Source organism: Mercenaria mercenaria, chromosome 9 (assembly GCF_021730395.1).
Source record: "Mercenaria mercenaria strain notata chromosome 9, MADL_Memer_1, whole genome shotgun sequence".
Taxonomy (NCBI): domain Eukaryota; kingdom Metazoa; phylum Mollusca; class Bivalvia; order Venerida; family Veneridae; genus Mercenaria; species Mercenaria mercenaria.
This window is the reverse complement of record NC_069369.1, coordinates 10,674,860-10,693,333: the sequence shown is the minus strand read 5'-3', so window position 1 is coordinate 10,693,333 and position 18,474 is coordinate 10,674,860. Positions and strand designations below refer to the sequence as shown.

Genomic DNA, 18,474 nt, shown 5'->3' with positions numbered 1-18,474 from the left:
TTTGCTAATATATCTGTTAAAGCATAAATGTTAAAATGAAAGGAAGATTGCTGTATCAGGCATTTTCAACAAATTAAGAAGCCAAACTGACTTGAGGGACCAAGTATATTAAGTGACCACATGCATTCAGAGACCACTTTTTCAGTTCCTCTTTGTGCTGTTAAACAATAAATTGTGTTGTATTAAGACAGTAGTTGGGTTAAGAGACCACTTTTTGCCCTTGCAGTTGTAGGTTTCAAATCCAAATCATCATAAAACCATTAAAAACAACTATTTTCTTTGCCGACTGTTTTAGTGTGTCCATTTGTGAAAGCTTTTATTGATTCACACTATAGGTATTTACGTTTAACTTTTTCAATTCTACCAGCTTTTAAATTAGTACTTTGTGTGTTTCAATCAGGGTAAGAAGCTAAAAATATTTTCTGTTTAATGTTAGGTTAAACTTGGATTAATGTTTGTGAGAATACAATACTTTCACACTCGGGTATGCAATGACCTTGAATGTGAATAGTTTAGTTTAAAATTTAATTCTTTCCTACTGCTGTGAAACACTGCCATACCAGTGTTACTGAGGGACATAGTTCATACTACATAATCAATCATGCCTCAAACTAACTGAGTGACAGTTTTCAAACTACAAAATCCACAAACCTCAAAAAGTGTAACTGAGGGATAGCTTTCATATTACATAACCCAAAAAACTCAGTGTACCAGTGGGATAGCTTTCATAAGTTATAACATAAAAAAATGTAACTTAGGGAAGCTTTCATATAATTACATAATCAACATACCTCAAAGTTCATGAAAGAGAGCTCTCAAACCACATAACCCACATACCTCAAACAATCTATATAATAGCTTTCATTCTCTGGTTCTGTTTCCAGCAACAGTTGAACAGATCTGTCTGTCTCTCCCAACATCATGTAATTTTCAGCACATTTCTTTGTATGTTCGTACGTCACTCTTTTACTGTCATGTAGTGCTAACCTGTCCAGCTGGTAACGCTGAAAACAGATAAATTAAATTAAGATAACAGAATCATACTTGTTTTACAATATTTATGGGGATGATTTCATTCTGCACTTATATGACCACAAATTCTAAACGTAGAAAGTCTTTACTTGTCTCATTTGTTCTTGATATAAAATGAATCAGATGTACTGTATGTATTCTGGTTTAAGTTCATAAAAAACCTGCATAGCAGAGGGGTTAAGGTGGCTGACTTAGTCACTTGCTCTTCACCACTGTGTCTCTGGGAAGAAGAATTCCTTTACATGTATGTGAGAAAGTCATGGTGCTGGTTTACAGCAGGCCTGCCTATGTCTAAAATAATGCTTAATTATTACCAAACATTTCATAGCAAGCTGTCACTGATAGAAAAACTTTATTTGCATGTATAACATATAAATATATCCACTCAGTTGTTAAATCAAAGCAGTTTTAAAAATTAAAATTTTCATCATATAAGTTTTCAAATTATTGAGCTACAAATTTTTCCAAGTTACTTCAAGACAAACTACAAGAAAATCTATTACTCTGCATTCAATGTCAAGGGTTAAATTTCTGTAGTATGTATGCTACATATAAAAACAAGTGCACCGCAATGCGGAGCAATATACGCCCGAAGGTATGACTTTTGATCCCTAAGTGTGAGCTTGACCTTGAAGCGAGCCATCCAAAACTTGTGCTCTGCATGTCATCTCAATGTGGTGAACATTTGTGCCAAGTTTCTTTAAAATCCTTCAAGCAGTTCAAGAGTTACAGAACAGACACGAAACAAAGTCATATGACTTTGACCCCTAAGTGTGACCTTGACTTTGAAGTAAGCAATCTAGAACATGCGCTCTGCTTGATTTGTCGATGTGGTGAACATTTGTGTCAAGTCTCTTCGAAATCCTTCAAGGGGTTCAGGTATGACCTTTGACCCCTGTGACCTTAAAGTGAGCCATCCGAAACATGCGCTCTGCAGGTCGTCTTGATGTGGTGAACATTTGTGCCGAGTTTCTTTAAAATCCTTCAAGCAGTTCAAGAGTTACAGCCCGGACACGAAACAAAGTCATATGACCTTTGACCTCTAAGTGTGACCTTGACCTTGAAGCGAGCCATCCAAAACATGTGCCCTGCAAGTCATCTGGATGTGGTGAACATTTGTGTCAAGTTTCTTTGAAATCCTTCAAGGGATTCAAGAGTTACGGAGCGGACACAGAATTGCTAACGGACTGACAGACACCGGCGTCATAATATAATACGTCCCTTAGGGCATATAAAAACAAGCAATTCTCTAAACATTACAAATTAAAAAAATCTGACGAAAATTTTTTACCTTGTAACTTTCATTATCACACAAAAAATCATGACATTTTTCTAACGGCTGATCCCTCTGATCCTGCCATGCTGACCCTTGACCCTTTTCTCCAGGGACATTAAGGTCAAGCAGGTCACTGCACTCTTTATGACTAGGTGTAGGTGGAATGTATAAATCACCGCTATTTTGTTTTCCAAAAACACAACTTGAACTCTGAGGATCAAAAAAAAATTAATTAATGACAAGTTGGAAAATTTTGTTTAGTGCATTTGAAACATTCAATTATTGAGAACTTAAAGACGTATCCGGGAGTTGCCAATGCGCATCTTTTTGCGCATTCAATTTTATGTTACAAACACTTGTTAAATTGTAAATGTGGATAATTCAGCAGACACACAGTGAATTGATCACTTTATCAATAAATATTTATAGATATATTAAACAATTCGATCGCAATGTGCTAGATATGAGTTGTTTAATAAGTGATAATGTTTTATCAGATGAAATGGTGAAACAATTGAAAGCAGTGGACACTGTCTCCAGCATTTGAAATAATTCATTACTCGCAATGTTTTTGATGGTTTAAATCAATTTTTCACTGAGACATTATGAGATGGGAAGATTGAAAGTGTTTTCAAGAGTAAAAATCCCCTCATTAACAGAATGTATACTGAAATATTAAAAGTTCAAAAGTATAAAAGGGAGGTAATTAAATGTTATATATCTTGGAAACAAGCAAGGTGTCCTATAGGTTTTCTAACATTTTCTAGTGTTACATATATGCTGAGGTATATATACAAGAAAAAATGTACATTTCTCCGCACTAGGATTATTTTTATTTACAAAAACATATAAATTTTACCTGGAATAACTGATACAGTTATGGTTATTCCAGATTTTACATATATAAAATGTGCGGCTGAAATTAAAATTTTAGTAAATAACATACAGGTATTATCAAATATCTTGGAATATTATTATCTGGCTTTTCTATTTTAAAGTATGATACATAGTTTTATGATTTTTGGTAACTTGTATTTTTTCGCCCATTTCTAATTAAATGACAAATAGTAGTGTTCTATAAATAGTCAAAGCACAATAGTTAGCATGGCAACCGGTACTTATGAAGGTCGTTTTTATTTCATTATATCTTAAAGAGCATACAAGCAAAATTTAAGAAAATTCTCTTTGCTACAACTTATTCCCGGATACCTCTTTAAAATTTCTTTTGTCTTGCTACAAAGGTAAAGCTGGTGTTTTTTTTATATACCCTATCAATGTTGGCCAATGGGTTAAATAAATGTTGCATTGAGTAATTAGCATCTTCTGCATACTAGTCACTCAATGTGAAATGCTAGATATAGGCAAATAAACATGTAACTTAGAATTGACATTTGAGCCGTGCCATGAGAAAACCAACATAGTGGGTTTGCGACCAGCATGGATCCAGACCAGCCTGCGCATCCGCTCAGTCTGGTCAGGATCCATTCTGTTCGCTTTTAAAGCCTACTGCAATTAAAGAAACCGTTAGCGAACAGCAAGGATCCTGACCAGACTGCGCGGATGCGCAGGCTGGTCTGGATCCATGCTGGTCGCAAAGCCACTATGTTGGTTTTCTCATGGCACGGCTCATTTCAATCTATGCTTTCTTATAGTCAGAACAATCAAGTGTTTATCTACAGCTCTGAACCCAGTAAATCACTTATTATCATCATTACAATTATTTTATTTCAATAACAATTAATATCAGAAGAAACTACATTCATATTTCAATTCATATGATTTGAATCAGTTCCCCCAAGTTAAACAGTCAAAAATTAATTACATCTTAATACGACATATTTTGAATGCTGTTGACAAATTTGAATGATTTTTTTATTTCATCTTAACATATATTTCTCTCTTCATACCTTACTCATGGCGAGATATTTTCCTGACCTCATGTAGTAAAGTGCTATTGTCCAAAACCTAACTTCTGATTCATCTCCAAATAACCTGAAATAATCTGTAACTAGCAACTCACAACAATTATCATGCTCAGCAACTTACAGACAAAATGTAAAAAAGACAATTATCAGTATTTTTTACAAGTTCTCCACATAGTAATGAAATATTTTTACATTCACTGTAGATTTTCCATTTAGATTATGAGCCATACTGCTCCTACTCCACATTTAAGTTTTAGGAAAATGTGTCATTTTATTTCCACTCTATCACAATTTAACTCTGTCTTAATCTATGATGAAATTATTCACAGTTCTTTAAGCCATTCAAGACTGATTTGAAGTTTTTCAGATCGACTTCATCAAAAAGTTCATCTTTGGAAAAAAATGGCTTGAATGCATGAACAGAAAAATGAAACAAATTTTTTTTTTCACTGTGCTGCTGATCAAAAACAGCAAAACAACTAGTAAGTGGAATTTAAATCCGATACTTTAACCTTTAGCCTGCTAAATTTCTAAAATGGACTGTTCGGTTATTCAATTTGGGCAGTACCACTTATTATTCCAAGGGTGTTCACTGAAAATTTACTAACTGAATAGAGAACAGTGCAGACCATGATCAGTCGGCACAGATGTGCAGGCTGATCTTGGTTTGCACTGGTCGCAAAGGCAGAATCACTTGCCGCCAGCAGGCTAAAGGTTAACTTAAAATGAGCAAATCTGTTAAAAATATGGTCCTTTACTTGGATTCTCTCGAAAGTAAAAAATATCTGAATTGAAGCAGTTCACTTAGATTTGAAAAATTAGGGTAGTATTTTTCACAGTCTTTCACAGTCTTCCAAAACAACTAGTAGAATGATGTTATTATAACTTTCAGAAATCACTTTGTATAGATAAACTTCTTATTTAAGAACTGGATCACTTTTGAGACATTTCTTGAAAAATGTATACTAGAGTAACAAAAAGAATAAGAAAATATTTGTCAGAAAAAAATAATTGCACCTGAATATTCAACAAAAGATTCCATCAGTAAAGAGCTAATTATAGGTCTTGACACTGTGTTGTATATATCTAAGACAGTATACATGTACATAATAAAAACATGGAGCTTGGCATGAGGAAGTTGTGCATGTGCACGGAAAAGAATCAAAGAACAATTTGACAGTTGACGGCAAAATGAGCCAAGTGTTTGCCACACTATCTGTGACTGTATATTATTGATTTCTCCAGTACAAATTTGCCTCTGGGCATGATCAAAAAAGGCAATGTTACAGGTGATTGTAATTGTACATGACAATTTACATATTGAAATTTTATAGCAAGGCACAAAGATATTTTAGTCTGGCAATGCACCCAGCTGAAATGGCCTGGAGATAATCATGACGTCAGATTGAGAATGTCATGTCACACTAAGAATGAAATCTGGAATGTAATGTCATATTAAGAATTTCATGCCATATTAAGAATTTGATGTCACATTTAGACTGTCATGTCACATTAAGAATGCAACTAAGATTGTAATTTATTTAGATTGTGTTGTTAAGCATTACAGATGTCATTTATAAGTTCAGCTGAAGCTGGAAATGTAAACAATTATGTTGTAAAACAATATTATGTATGTACTTGCAGATAACCACTTCCATATTGTTCTTGAGTAGATATGAAGATATGAGTTGTTTAAAGATATAACTTGGTTACCTTGCAGTATGCAAACATCTCTCAGCTGTACCAAACCTACAATTACCAAGGTAGGATGCCAGATCTCTGGAAATAATAAAATATATTTTCATAGATGGTGAGTTTTAAATCTGTATCATATATCATATGAATTTAAAATGAAATACAAACAAGAGCTGTCCGTAAGACAGCCAAGCTCGACTATTCGAAATATGTCACAGAAGCAGGAAATTATTACTCAAAAGAATTTTAAGTTTGAAAGGGGACATAATATGACCAAAATGCATATCAGAGTTATGGGACTTGATGCTATCAACTAGTTTTATAACCCCGAAGAAACGTATTAAGTTTCAATTCAATATCTGCATTAGTTTTGGAGATGGTAACTTGAATGTAAAACTTTAACCAGAATTTTCTAAGTCCAAAAGGGGGCATAATTTGCTCAAAATACATGTTAGGAGTTATGGAACTTGACCCAGTGAGGTTGGTAATTGACCTAGAAAAAGAATAAATAAGTTTCAAAGCTGTATGCCTTTTGGTAATAGCTGTATGTACTTGCACGCAAAACTTTAACCAGGATTTTCTAAGTCCAAAAGGGGGCATAATTTGCCCAAAATACATGTATGAGTTATGGGACTTGACCCAGTGAGGTAGGTAATTGATCTAGAAAAAGAAAAAATAAGTTTTAAATCTATATGCCTTTTAGTAATAGCTGTATGTACTTGCAGGCAAAACTTTAACCAGGATTTTCTAAGTCCAAAAGGGGGCATAATTTGCCCAAAATACATGTATGAGTTATGGGACTTGATTCTATCAACTAGTTTTAAAACCTCGAAGACACATGTGAAGTTTCAATTTAATATCTGCATTAGTTTTGGAGATAGTAACTTGCATGTAAAACTTCAACCAGGATTTTCTAAGTCCAAAAGGGGGCATAATTTGCTCAAAATACATGTCAGAGTTATGGGACTTGACCCAGTGAGGTAGGTAATTGATCTAGAAAAAGAAAAAATAAGTTTCAAATCTATATGCCTTTTAGTAATAGCTGTATGTACTTGCACGCAAAACTTTAACCAGAATTTTCTAAGTCCAAAAGGGGGCATAATTTGGCCAAAATGAAGGTCAGAGTTATGGGACTTGGTGCTATCAACTAGTTTTATAACCCCGAAGACACATGTGAAGTTTCAATTCAATATCTGCATTAGTTTTGGAGATAGTAACTTGCATGTAAAACTTTAACCAGAATTTTATAAGTCCAAAAGGGGGCATAATTTGCTCAAAATACATGTTAGAGTTATGGAACTTGACCCAGTGATGTTGGTAATTGACCTAGAAAAAGAATAAATAAGTTTCAAAGCTATATACCTTTACATGATAGCTGTATGTACTTGCATGCAAAAACTTAACCAAGGTGTGACGCCGACGCTGACGCCAGGGTGAGTAGAATAGCTAGACTATTCTTCGAAAAGTCGAGCTAACAAACTGTACATGTCTATAACACAGACATTTGTATGACACAATGACCATATTGCTGCAATAGCATTTTCCAGCTAGTGCCAAATCTAACAAAGATTTTTCAACAACAACAAAAGAATCATTTTCCACTGCAACTGGTCAAACTTGACTATAATCTCTGTAAATATAGGGTTTTATTCCATTTGATTAGGATCAGTTTGACTGTCAGGTTATCAATACTGGCAAGGCCACGAAAATATCATAATGAGTGTTCCTTCATGTAGTTGAATGAGGAGATTTTGTCTACAGGTGTTATCATGGTGTCTGAAGGTAGAACATTTTTAACCCTTACCCTGCTAAATTTCAATAATGAACTTGTCCATCTTTCAATTTGGACAGTACCATTAACTGTTAAAAGGGGTGCTTACCAAAAAGATACTGACTAAATGGCGAACAGTGCAGATCATGATCAGACTGCACAGAAGTGCAGGCTGATCTTGGTCTGCACTGGTCGCAAAGGCAGAATCACTTGCCGCCAGCAGGCTAAGGGTTAAGATATATTTTTCTGACTTTAGATAGTGAAGAAAGACTCCAGGGAACTAGGAATTCTGTGCCAGGAAGTCTGTCTGATCCTCTCAATTTATTGTTGTTTTTAAATCATTTGCATTCTTAAACTGTCTTCTCAAAGTGTATGCAATGGTCTGAATGACTTAGTTAGAAAACTTAACAGTTACTGTATCTAACAGCCTGTCGGAAGAGTAAGATGTTAGGTTGCTGATCTTGACAATTTATCCCCCATAGTGACTGCTGTTTTTTGAAACCAGATCTTGTTGCTTACATTCTTTTAATTCTCTAGAGTATGAAAGCTTTTAGGTGGGATCATGGAGGGTATGTAATTTTTACAACATGCCAGACGGTCCCTGAAGGAAACAGCTTAAACTGTACTCAAACATGATTGCCACTATATTACATTAGCAACTAATCTGAATCTGACTTTTAAAATCAAACCACTAAAATGTAAGTACATACACATCTATAAGTTTGAGATTCTTGTTAACACAGTTCTGTATATCCTTATCTTCCTCCCTAAGTCCCTGTAATTCCAGGGTATATTGATCTGACCATGCTTGATGCTGCAGTAAATGCTTCATCAGGAATGCACCTTTTGGTGGCATCAAGTATGGGGACCACACATCCTCTGAAATATAACGGGAAAATTAGTTTCTCAGAACCTGTAACTCTATAATTCTAGAAAATATTTGTAAGACCATGCCTGAGGTTTCAAGAAATGTTTCATAAGAAATACAGCTTTAGCAACAACTTATATAAGGATCAAACATATTATATCCCTTAAATATATTTTGAGAAAATTTAATTTCTCAGGCCAAGTCAATCTATCACATATTTGAATAACTATGCCTGCTGTACATGAAGTAACAAATATCTCATAAGGAACACAACCTTTTGTTGTATCCGTTATGGAACCGTATATCGTGTAAAACACAGGGAGAAAAATGGAAATTTCTCAGAACCTATAATTCCAGCATTGACTTGACTATGTCTGTTGCTGGTTTAAAATATTGTATGCAAAACACAGCTTCTGCCCACACCGAATATGGGAACGTAATGTCAATTAAACCCCAAGAGAGACTTTTTTATCTGTTCAAAAGCATTAGAATATGGATCCTTGAAGGAAAATGCTGTACACGTAAACCATTACAAAAAGATAATTCAAAATGTTGTAACAGATCTCATGTCATTTCTGCATAGGGATTATATATGATACTGGTGCAAGGGAGGTAGATGTTACAGTACTTGGTACAGGATTTGACAAATCCTCTCCTCTTCTCATAAATTTGAGTAGAAATCAGTTCCAGGCGAGTGGAATTTGAAAGTACCCATTCTATTAGTTTTGTCTATTGACCAGCATGCCATTTAATAACTACATATTATTCAATCTAACATGTTTTATTCCTATTAAATTCAAATTCTGTGGTTAATAAAAGTAAGCAGATACAGAATGTAGGCAATTACTTATTAAACTTTGATTATTACTGTTTCATACTGGAAAACCTGAATTTCTTCACTATACAGCTCTTTAACATTCTAATCAAAATTAAATAGTCTTACATTAATGACTTTGCCACTGAGGTGAAATACAACTAGGTTAAAAACTCAAAGCACTGTTAAATTCAAGAAATAATATTAATCCAAAACAGTGATTTGTCATTGAATAAAATCATCTGGATTTTAGATTATATCATGAGGGCGCAGCATTAGTGATATAATAATACATATCTAAACAACAAACAATGATTTTATTCAAGAGCAAATCACTGTTTGAGATATATCATTTAGATTCTAATATGTTATAAAGGATTATTATGTACATCCTTGATGACATGCATCAAATATTTGCCTGTTTTCTGTTGGTTTTTATTCCAGTGCACCAGTATGCTGTTTGACACTCTGACGTAATACTGTGAAATCATTTAATTTCGTGGGCATGAAATTTCGTGGTTTTGGTCAAAACGGCAATTTCATGGGGATATGAATTCGTGGATTTCAACTTTTGAACATAAAATGAATGGGAAATTTACTTGTTCCTTGGGATTAAATTTTGTGGATTGACTCAACCACGAAATCCACGAAAATTAGTCCCCCACGAATATTAATGATTTCACAGTAATTATAAAGTCAGAAAAATGAACTGTTGCATAATAACACACAATTTTGAGCCTTTTTTGTTTAATAGGAAAACAAATCTGGTCATGTAATAATTTAAAATAAGTATGTGTGTAAACAACCTGCCAGTTCTCTGTCCTCTATAGAACATGAGGATTTCTTTAAAGTAATGTCAAGCATGTGTATACATCCATCAGCTGTGGCGAGGACTGGGCGGTCTGAGCCTGACCATTCAGCATCAACCACCTTCGGTATCTCCTTGGGACTCTTAATTGAGGCAGTCAACTCTGGCTGAAATGTAAATGTAAAATGTCCTACTTTCTTCTCTGTCAGCAAACTAGGGTCAACTTCTTTAACACATGATAAATTAGTGCGATCAATTCGTAACAGAAAATGCCAAAATACTTCAGAAAATGGGAAAAGCACCAAAATTGGCACAGCTATTTATTAAAGCATTAAAAACATTTTTTTCATGGGACCCATTTGATATTTGTCAAGATAGCCGATATGGCGGCCATTTTCCAAAATGGCCGCCAAAACTCAAAATTTACCTTAGAAGACTCTAATGAAAGGTCATTATATTTACATTCACCCCCAAAATGCACTAAATATAAATGTATATAATAAAATAAATCCTAAATTTGCATCAAATGCAAAAATAACAATTCAATTTCTGTTTCCATGGAAAACGGCAAAAATCTAACCTTTAAAACTTAGTTTAATATTATCATTGTGTTAGTTTTCATATTTTTAAGAATATTTTGTGTTAATGTATGTAATTTATATTATTTTCACTTGAATTCCCTCCACAGCAGCATATTGAAACATTGTTGTTATTCCCTTACCAGTATTTAGCCAGATGGGGCTTATGGTTGCCCCTGTATGCATGTCATACGTCAGCCATGCAGAGTGGGATACTGCAATAACTTTGAAACTACAGCAGAATTTTCATGATACGTGGTACATGGATAGATGGCAATGCAGAGAATCCCAGTGTCATTTAATTTTGTTCCTATGGCAACAAATGTGTTGCTATGGCAACAAATAGTGCACGAATATGACACAAAGTGTCATCCTGCATTTCTTCAAAACAAGGAGAGATTGTTTCTTGAGAAATTTTACATAGACAGAGGAACAAATTGAGAACATGCTTGTTATCTTATTTTCTCCTCTTGTACATCATTTTGTCCGTCTGTATGTCGGTCCATCATTTGCAAATGGCGGATTCTTCAATAACTTCAAAATTGCAAATTCTAAAGACTTATTTATGAAACCTTGTTTATAGATGGTAAGTAAAATGGAGAATGTGAAGGTCCAATTAACTTAGTTGCTATATAAATTGTAGTTTCTTTGACACCAAGAAACGAAAACTACCCCTTCAGTTTGGGACTTCGAAATGCAAGAATAGATTATAGCGACGGGCTAGTAGGATCAAATGAAACAATGTTCCTTATTAGCACCGCAGTCAAAAATGTTGCGTATAAATTGCTAACTGTGTAACAAAGAAGAGTAAGGCTGAAAATATAAAGTTGTTGTCATGGACAACACTTAGTAACTATTCTGTGAAATATATTACTCTGAACAGTGAGCTGAAATCTGAAATAAGGTACATGTCAGTTACTCTTGTCAGTACACACAAGCACGAGATTGTCGACAACTTTAGTTAACTTGCATAAGGCAGTGCAGAGCATTTCAGCACGTTTGACAAATACGTCTTCCTCGACAGACTTTATCGAGGTTGCAAATGCACTTGAGGAGCTAAATTGGTACGAGACTCGGGTACTTGAGACAAAAACTATTGGAAAGGTTCCAGTATATCAAAGATCTCTCTGGTCAGCCTTATTTATCTTGACTAGGAATTTTAGGAAAATGATAGAACACCGACACCCATATGTGCCCGACCTAATGGGCAACCTGTTTTAGTATGTTCAAGAGGTGTTCAACGATGCAGGAATGCACATTATAGCCCTAATCTATATGTGAACAGATGGTTGATCAAGCTACATGACATGTTTTGCTGTAAAGAAGAGTATCGAAAGCCTCCATTTATACCCCAGAAATATAATACGAACAGTTTTGCTCGTAGGAAGATGTAGAAAAATGCATTTAAAAAGCTTGATTCACCGGTAAGCGCGAGCTGTACTGGTTAGTTTTGTTTGACAAGACAGTGTTATTCTTACATTGGACTGCTTAAACTGGAAGTACAAATGGTAAATAGATAATATTTGTCGTCTTAAAACTAATAATTTAAACTGGTAATTAAAATTGTGTTCGAATGTACCTGTGCTCATTAGAAAAATCCTCAAGTACTCGCATTTAATTTAATTTTAATTTCAGTAAAATGTCCAGAAATAGATATTAGAGCACATTTTTCTTGTAGAAATGATAGATTCTGCTCTTAATTTATACCCCCGTTACACTCAGCCACGTTCCCACTACGTCGTAAAAACTAGCAGGACGCAGTAAGAACTTGTACAATGTAGAAGAAATAAAAGTAGACTCCGATAAGAACATGATAATTGATAATTATGGTCTCCATGAGTGTAGAGAACGCGGTCGAATTTTGGACATGTTCAAAACAAAAAGTAGTGAGAACGCGGTCTAATCAGGAAGCAGGAAGGACGTAGTAATGATTAACTAAAACCTAGTAGGACATAGTACAAGCATGGTGCGGACGGGAAAGGCGCATGGCGTGCTCACTGCGCTGTCATTGGGTTATCATTGCGTTCTTGTTTTCGTCAATGGAGTTCTTAGGCCAAAAAAATTAATATTAGTTTCTCAGCACTTTTGCAAAATTTAATGAGGCAGTGCGGATTTTTTTTAAATTTTTATTTTCTTTTTATTAACGACATTGCCCGTTTTAAAAATGAAATCCAATGATGTACATCCATATTTAACACACTTAAAGACATTGAATGAACAAAGGAACCATTCTTGACGACTTATTTATACGTATTCACATATTTTCCTTCTTTTGTCCTCAATTTTTGTTGAATTTTCCATTTTCGCGAATTTCTTCAGTTTTTCTTTGATAAAATTTTTAGATGCGGCGGGTCAAAATCGTATGCGGCGGGGCCTGAGAAACTAAACATTAATTTTTTTTGGCCTTACTACAACTTATCTACGCTTGTGTGCTATGACCATGCTACCTGCATGCCACATTGTAGTATACCGCATAAGGTTATTAATACGTTCTTTCGGTTCTTAACACATCTATGTCACGTTGAGCAGGTTCTCACCATGATTGGTTCAGATTCTGATAATTAAGTATGAATACTGGATCCAATTCCCAATCACTTCGTTTTCAATCAGCAGTGGGTATCGAACATCATCAGGAATTGCCACATAATCATGGACTCAGCAGCACTGGCAGCTTGTAGTGGACTTTTGGACCTCGTATATCCTTCACATGCTTTTGCTTATTCCACCGCAGTCTCTCTCTATAAGACTGCTCTTTTTCTTCATTGGGGCGTTGGGGTGGGGTTGGGGGGTCGTCATTTATTGTAATTTATGGTTGTTGAGTGTAGATGCGGACACAATTATGTCAATATAACTTGCCAGAAGGAATGAAAAAAAAGAGGCGCATGGCGTAGTATTTATAAGTAGCCGACGAATGCAGTGAAAAGGTGATAAGCATATGGTTAAAGCATGGTAAGCGAGAGGTGCAATCTGACTGATTGTACTAAGAATGTAGTAAGAATACACTGGACGTGAAGAAGCGCGTGGTAAGAAAATTAGTATGAACGTGTTAGACCCGTGAGAACCTGGCAAGGATGTTAAAAGCGCGCAGTATGAAACTTTAGAACTGCACATTTTTCGAGTTTGATCCCCGTCCCACCGAGTCAAAATTTCAGGAAGCAGTATGATCTCATGGTCTATGCCTGAGAGTGATCAGGGCATTAGTGACTGTACATTATATGCTTATGACATTAAACTATAAAACCATTATTATGGCACAATGTGCTACAATTTGACAAAAACAGAATATTACAGGGACATGCAAATGTAAATTTGATTACGCTGATCAACCGGCAATGACTTTTCCCCAAAGAAATCATGATGACCTGACAGGCTAGGGTTGTTCACATGGTCTATCACACTAACATAATTAATGAATTATATAGTTTTATTAATTGTCATTAGTTCTCTTAGTGTAAATAAATTGAAATGAATACAGCAACACTTACAAATTCTGAGTCACGAAAACTAATGACAAAGTTAAACACATGTCATTTATTCACTAATACACATTACAGACTAAAACTTCGTTTGCTCAAACTCTCATAATTCGAACAACATTCTTCAATTAATCTATCGTCAGGTCCCAAACAAATTCCTTTATAATATACTTTTCGATCACTCATACTAGTACTACCGATAATTCGAATAAATTTAGTTGGTCCTGATGGGTTCCAGTTACCGAAGTTCGAATGTATTTATAATTAATTAATTTACAATTGTTGTAAAGTTCTGCACAAGACTGTTGCATTTTTAAACTTTCTTGATATGCCAGTTACCATTATATACTTAATTTTGATTCATATAAATGCATTATGACTTTTCTTCTGCTTAGTAGCACATTTTATCCAAGGGAGACAATTTTTTTCATTTTTGTTGGAAGAGCGGTATTTTTGTTAATATAATATGTTTGGATTTATTCAGGCAGGTGGTTTAAGCTTATTATACTGATAACTGTAAGTGTCAATAGAAATTTTATATATGATATTATGTATTTTTGAAAATATATACATATATGGCGGCCATCTTGGATTTTTCGGCCATATTGGATTTTTCGGAGTGGGTCTCATGCTCATTTTTAGTATTTTTCCCTAAAGTAGTTATGTACCAAGTTTCATGCTTTTCCCATTTTCTGAAGTATTTTTACACCATTTTACTGTACTAAATTACATTACTGTGTAACAATTACATTACAAATAGTTCCATTAAATTGCAATTACATCAATTTTAGGGACATGTCATTGAATAATCATTTTATAATTATTTTTCGAAAAGTCATTTGTTACATTCAATTACAATATCAAATGTAGCGACGACACAGCACACACTTTTTCATGAATACTACAGTAAAGTTTTTTATTGGCAAGTAATCACGCAAATAACTATGTACAATGAGGAGCAGTGGCAATGCCATCATGATATTTCTTAAAAGTTCACATGGTTGATTAAACAGCAACTAATCTTCTTGTAATTGCCTGCCAAGCAAATATACTCATATAATGAACTGACCACCATCATCTACAGTGGACATTACATTATCCAAAGCACTAGTACAGATATCAAACAAACAGATGGTTGTTTTCTTGGATTTTTTTAGTATCATAACATAAATAGGTCATATTGGAACTTATTAGCTTAAAGGTCAAAGTTGGGCACTTTGGTAGAACCACTGACCCATAAACCAGCTGGATGACTTCTACACATGACAACCCAAGCAGGCCTTGAACTCACAGAGAGGGTGGGGGACAATTGAATCCAAGTCAGAGGTATGCATTTTGCAGTGGAGGTGAAATAAGTAAGTACACCTGAGGTTAAATTTATACACTAGGTAATTTTATAATGTCTGCCGTCAGAAAAAGATGAAAGTTTTGAAGACATAAGCTCCAAACCAACCTTTCCTTCATTGATATCCCATATATCTACACCCTCATTATATAGGACAAGAAACTTAAAGTTTCCTCTGCCAGGAGCAAATCTGATCTTCTTAATCCATCCTCTATGGGTAGAATTGGTCCTGAAAAAATAAATTAATCAGGCATATTTCAAGAATATAATCTATTTTTAGAATATTGGATGGGTATTTCACCACATGTAAATAAAATCTCAAATAAAACCCAAGGTGGACAATTTCACATGCTGAACAACATTCCTATAAAGTTTTAATGCTCTAGGTCAACATTCTCTCATATCACAGACTTACCATCATTCCTCAGGATTATGACAAACTTCTGATAGATAAGAATGCACGTGCTACTTAAGTTGCCTGGGAATCCAGTCTGACAATTTCTAACCTTTTTTCTACCTGCAAACTGACAGCCTGGGGAGACCTGTTTTCCGACCGCAGCGCCACCTATATTACACCCGAAATATGCAGGTGTTTGATAAAGGACGATAACTTCTGAAAGCAATAATCCATGGCTAAAAACAGAAACAGAATTCTCAAGGCAAAGACAAATTGGAATCGTGTACTTCCGAAGGTTTCCGAACAATTCCGGGCCATAGACAAATACCAGTTTGTACCTCCCATAGCTTTTCCAGCAAGTTGTAACAACTTTTAAATATGTCAGTATAAACTTAAATTTGCGTCGTAGCTATCAAGATGTTATATTAATGCAGACCTAGTGATCTAAGAAAATTGCCGAATTTTTGGCAAAACTGCCTCGTTTTCATTTCAAACAAGCGCAAATATGATCACAATGTCATGTTAATTAGGGTAATTATAGAAAATCGATAATCAGTAGTGACATGGAAACTCCTTCAGATTTGCCCAGATGTTGATAATATCAGAAACTCGATGAATGCCAATTAACACTAATTAGTGCAAATAAAGTGATCTTTAATGCATAGGTATTAGGTATGGTTTCTTCTGACAAAGCACAAATATTATCAATGGCTTCCCAGGCTACTACTCAAGATATGTGTGTAACAAACTTTGATATATGTATCACTGGCACTAGAACCGCAAATTTAGCTTTGAGTGGCCTATTTTCATAAATATGTGCATTATTTTTCAATTTATAAAGAAATATAAAAGAAATGGAATGGTGCCTTCTTATATATTACGTCCCACCCTCTGTTCTTATTATAAGAACAGAGGGTGGGACGTAATATATAAGAAGGCACCATTTCTTTTATATAATAAGAACAGAGGGTGGGACGTAATATATAAGAAGGCACCATTTCTTTTATATTTCTTTATAAATTGAAAAATAATGCACATATTTATGAAAATAGGCCACTCTAAGCTAAATTTGCGGTTCTAGTGCCAGTGATATGTATATATTTTTGATCAAGTTACTAAATCAAGAGATATAACCTCTGTCTGATCTTGCATGGTGAAATTCTCATCCCACTGCAAAAAAAACTAGGCGCCATGCTGAATAATATTCATGTATTAAATTATAAATTACTTTTTATTTTTCATATATAAGCTTAAAGCACTCTAGCTAACAGAAACTAAGTGAAATCCCACACAAACACAAGGTGAATAACTTCACATGCTGAATAACATTGCTGTAAAGTTTCTTGACTCTATGTCAAATACTTTATATGTGTGAAATAATTTTTGAATGTCAAGGGCCATAACTCTAGTCTGGCTAAGTGATATCCCAAACAAATCCCCAGGTGCACAACTTCATATGCTAAATAATATTCGTATAAAGTTACTATACCTTTTTGAGATAAATGCTTCATTAACTTTATGTGTGTGTGTGTGTGTGTGTGTGTGTTCGGGTTTAACGTCTTTTTCAACAATTTTTCAGTCATATAAACGACAGTGTCTACTTGTAGCAACTTTATAGTGCTGCCTCACTGGAATATCATGCCGTAGACATGTGGCATGATACCCGACCCAGTCACATTATACTGACACCGGGCTGACCAGTCCTAGCACTATCCCCTTAATGCTGAGCGCCAAGCGAGGAAGCTGCTAGTACCATTTTTAACGTCTTTGGTATGACGTGGCCGGGGATCGAACCCACGACCTCCCGCACTCAAAGCGGACGCTCTACCACTAGGCTACCGAGGCGGTTTTCATTAACTTTATAGCCCTTGAAGTAAAATTTCGACAATGTTTCATGAGCCAACATCAAAAATTTCTTAAGATATGTGTGACAAAAACTCTTAATAAGTCAATGGCCGTAACTATGACATGGCTTAAGGAAATCTGAAATAAAACTCTAGGTGCACAACTTCACATGCTGCTTTGAGGTTTGATGACTGTAAGTGAAATATCTTTTGAGACAAAGACACGGGATGGATGGGCATATAGACATCTGAGTCTGAGCAGATGGAGAATTTTCAGTCTATGTGCCATCTCAGAAGTTTTGAGTGTGTAAGTTGGGTGGTTGGGGGGATACAAAATGAATTAAAAAGTACACATATTCATCTAAGATTTTACCTAGAGGTTTTAGCTTTCAGATCCCATAAACAGAGTTGTCCATCAGCATCACCAAAAGCTAAATAGTCTCCCTTCCATGCCAACCAGGTCACACTACCCATACCACTCTGAAATAAATAGGCAGTTAATTCATTAAATGTCGTTTTCATTTCAACACAAACATGGGGGCTGTAGTGGTACTAAATCTGAACATGACTATTATGACCTTGAATATGTAAGATCTGTAGGCAACATGATCTCCAGATTGGTAAGTAACATGATCTCCAGATTGG

General features: G+C 34.9%; 1 protein-coding gene across 1 annotated transcript in view; it reads right to left on the bottom strand.

The window, feature by feature from the left end:
• Positions 1 to 18,474, bottom strand: part of LOC123546446 (WD repeat-containing protein 11-like) — a 64,200-nt gene that overhangs the window by 15,236 nt on the left and 30,490 nt on the right. Inside the window, exons 17-24 of the mRNA XM_053550798.1 lie at positions 18,203 to 18,309; positions 15,697 to 15,817; positions 10,188 to 10,356; positions 8,410 to 8,578; positions 5,947 to 6,012; positions 4,216 to 4,300; positions 2,324 to 2,518; positions 838 to 1,004 (exon numbers count right to left, since the gene is read on the bottom strand). Of these exons, the coding sequence (XP_053406773.1) occupies positions 838 to 1,004; positions 2,324 to 2,518; positions 4,216 to 4,300; positions 5,947 to 6,012; positions 8,410 to 8,578; positions 10,188 to 10,356; positions 15,697 to 15,817; positions 18,203 to 18,309 (1,079 nt within the window). The remainder of the gene's footprint in view (positions 1 to 837; positions 1,005 to 2,323; positions 2,519 to 4,215; positions 4,301 to 5,946; positions 6,013 to 8,409; positions 8,579 to 10,187; positions 10,357 to 15,696; positions 15,818 to 18,202; positions 18,310 to 18,474) is intronic.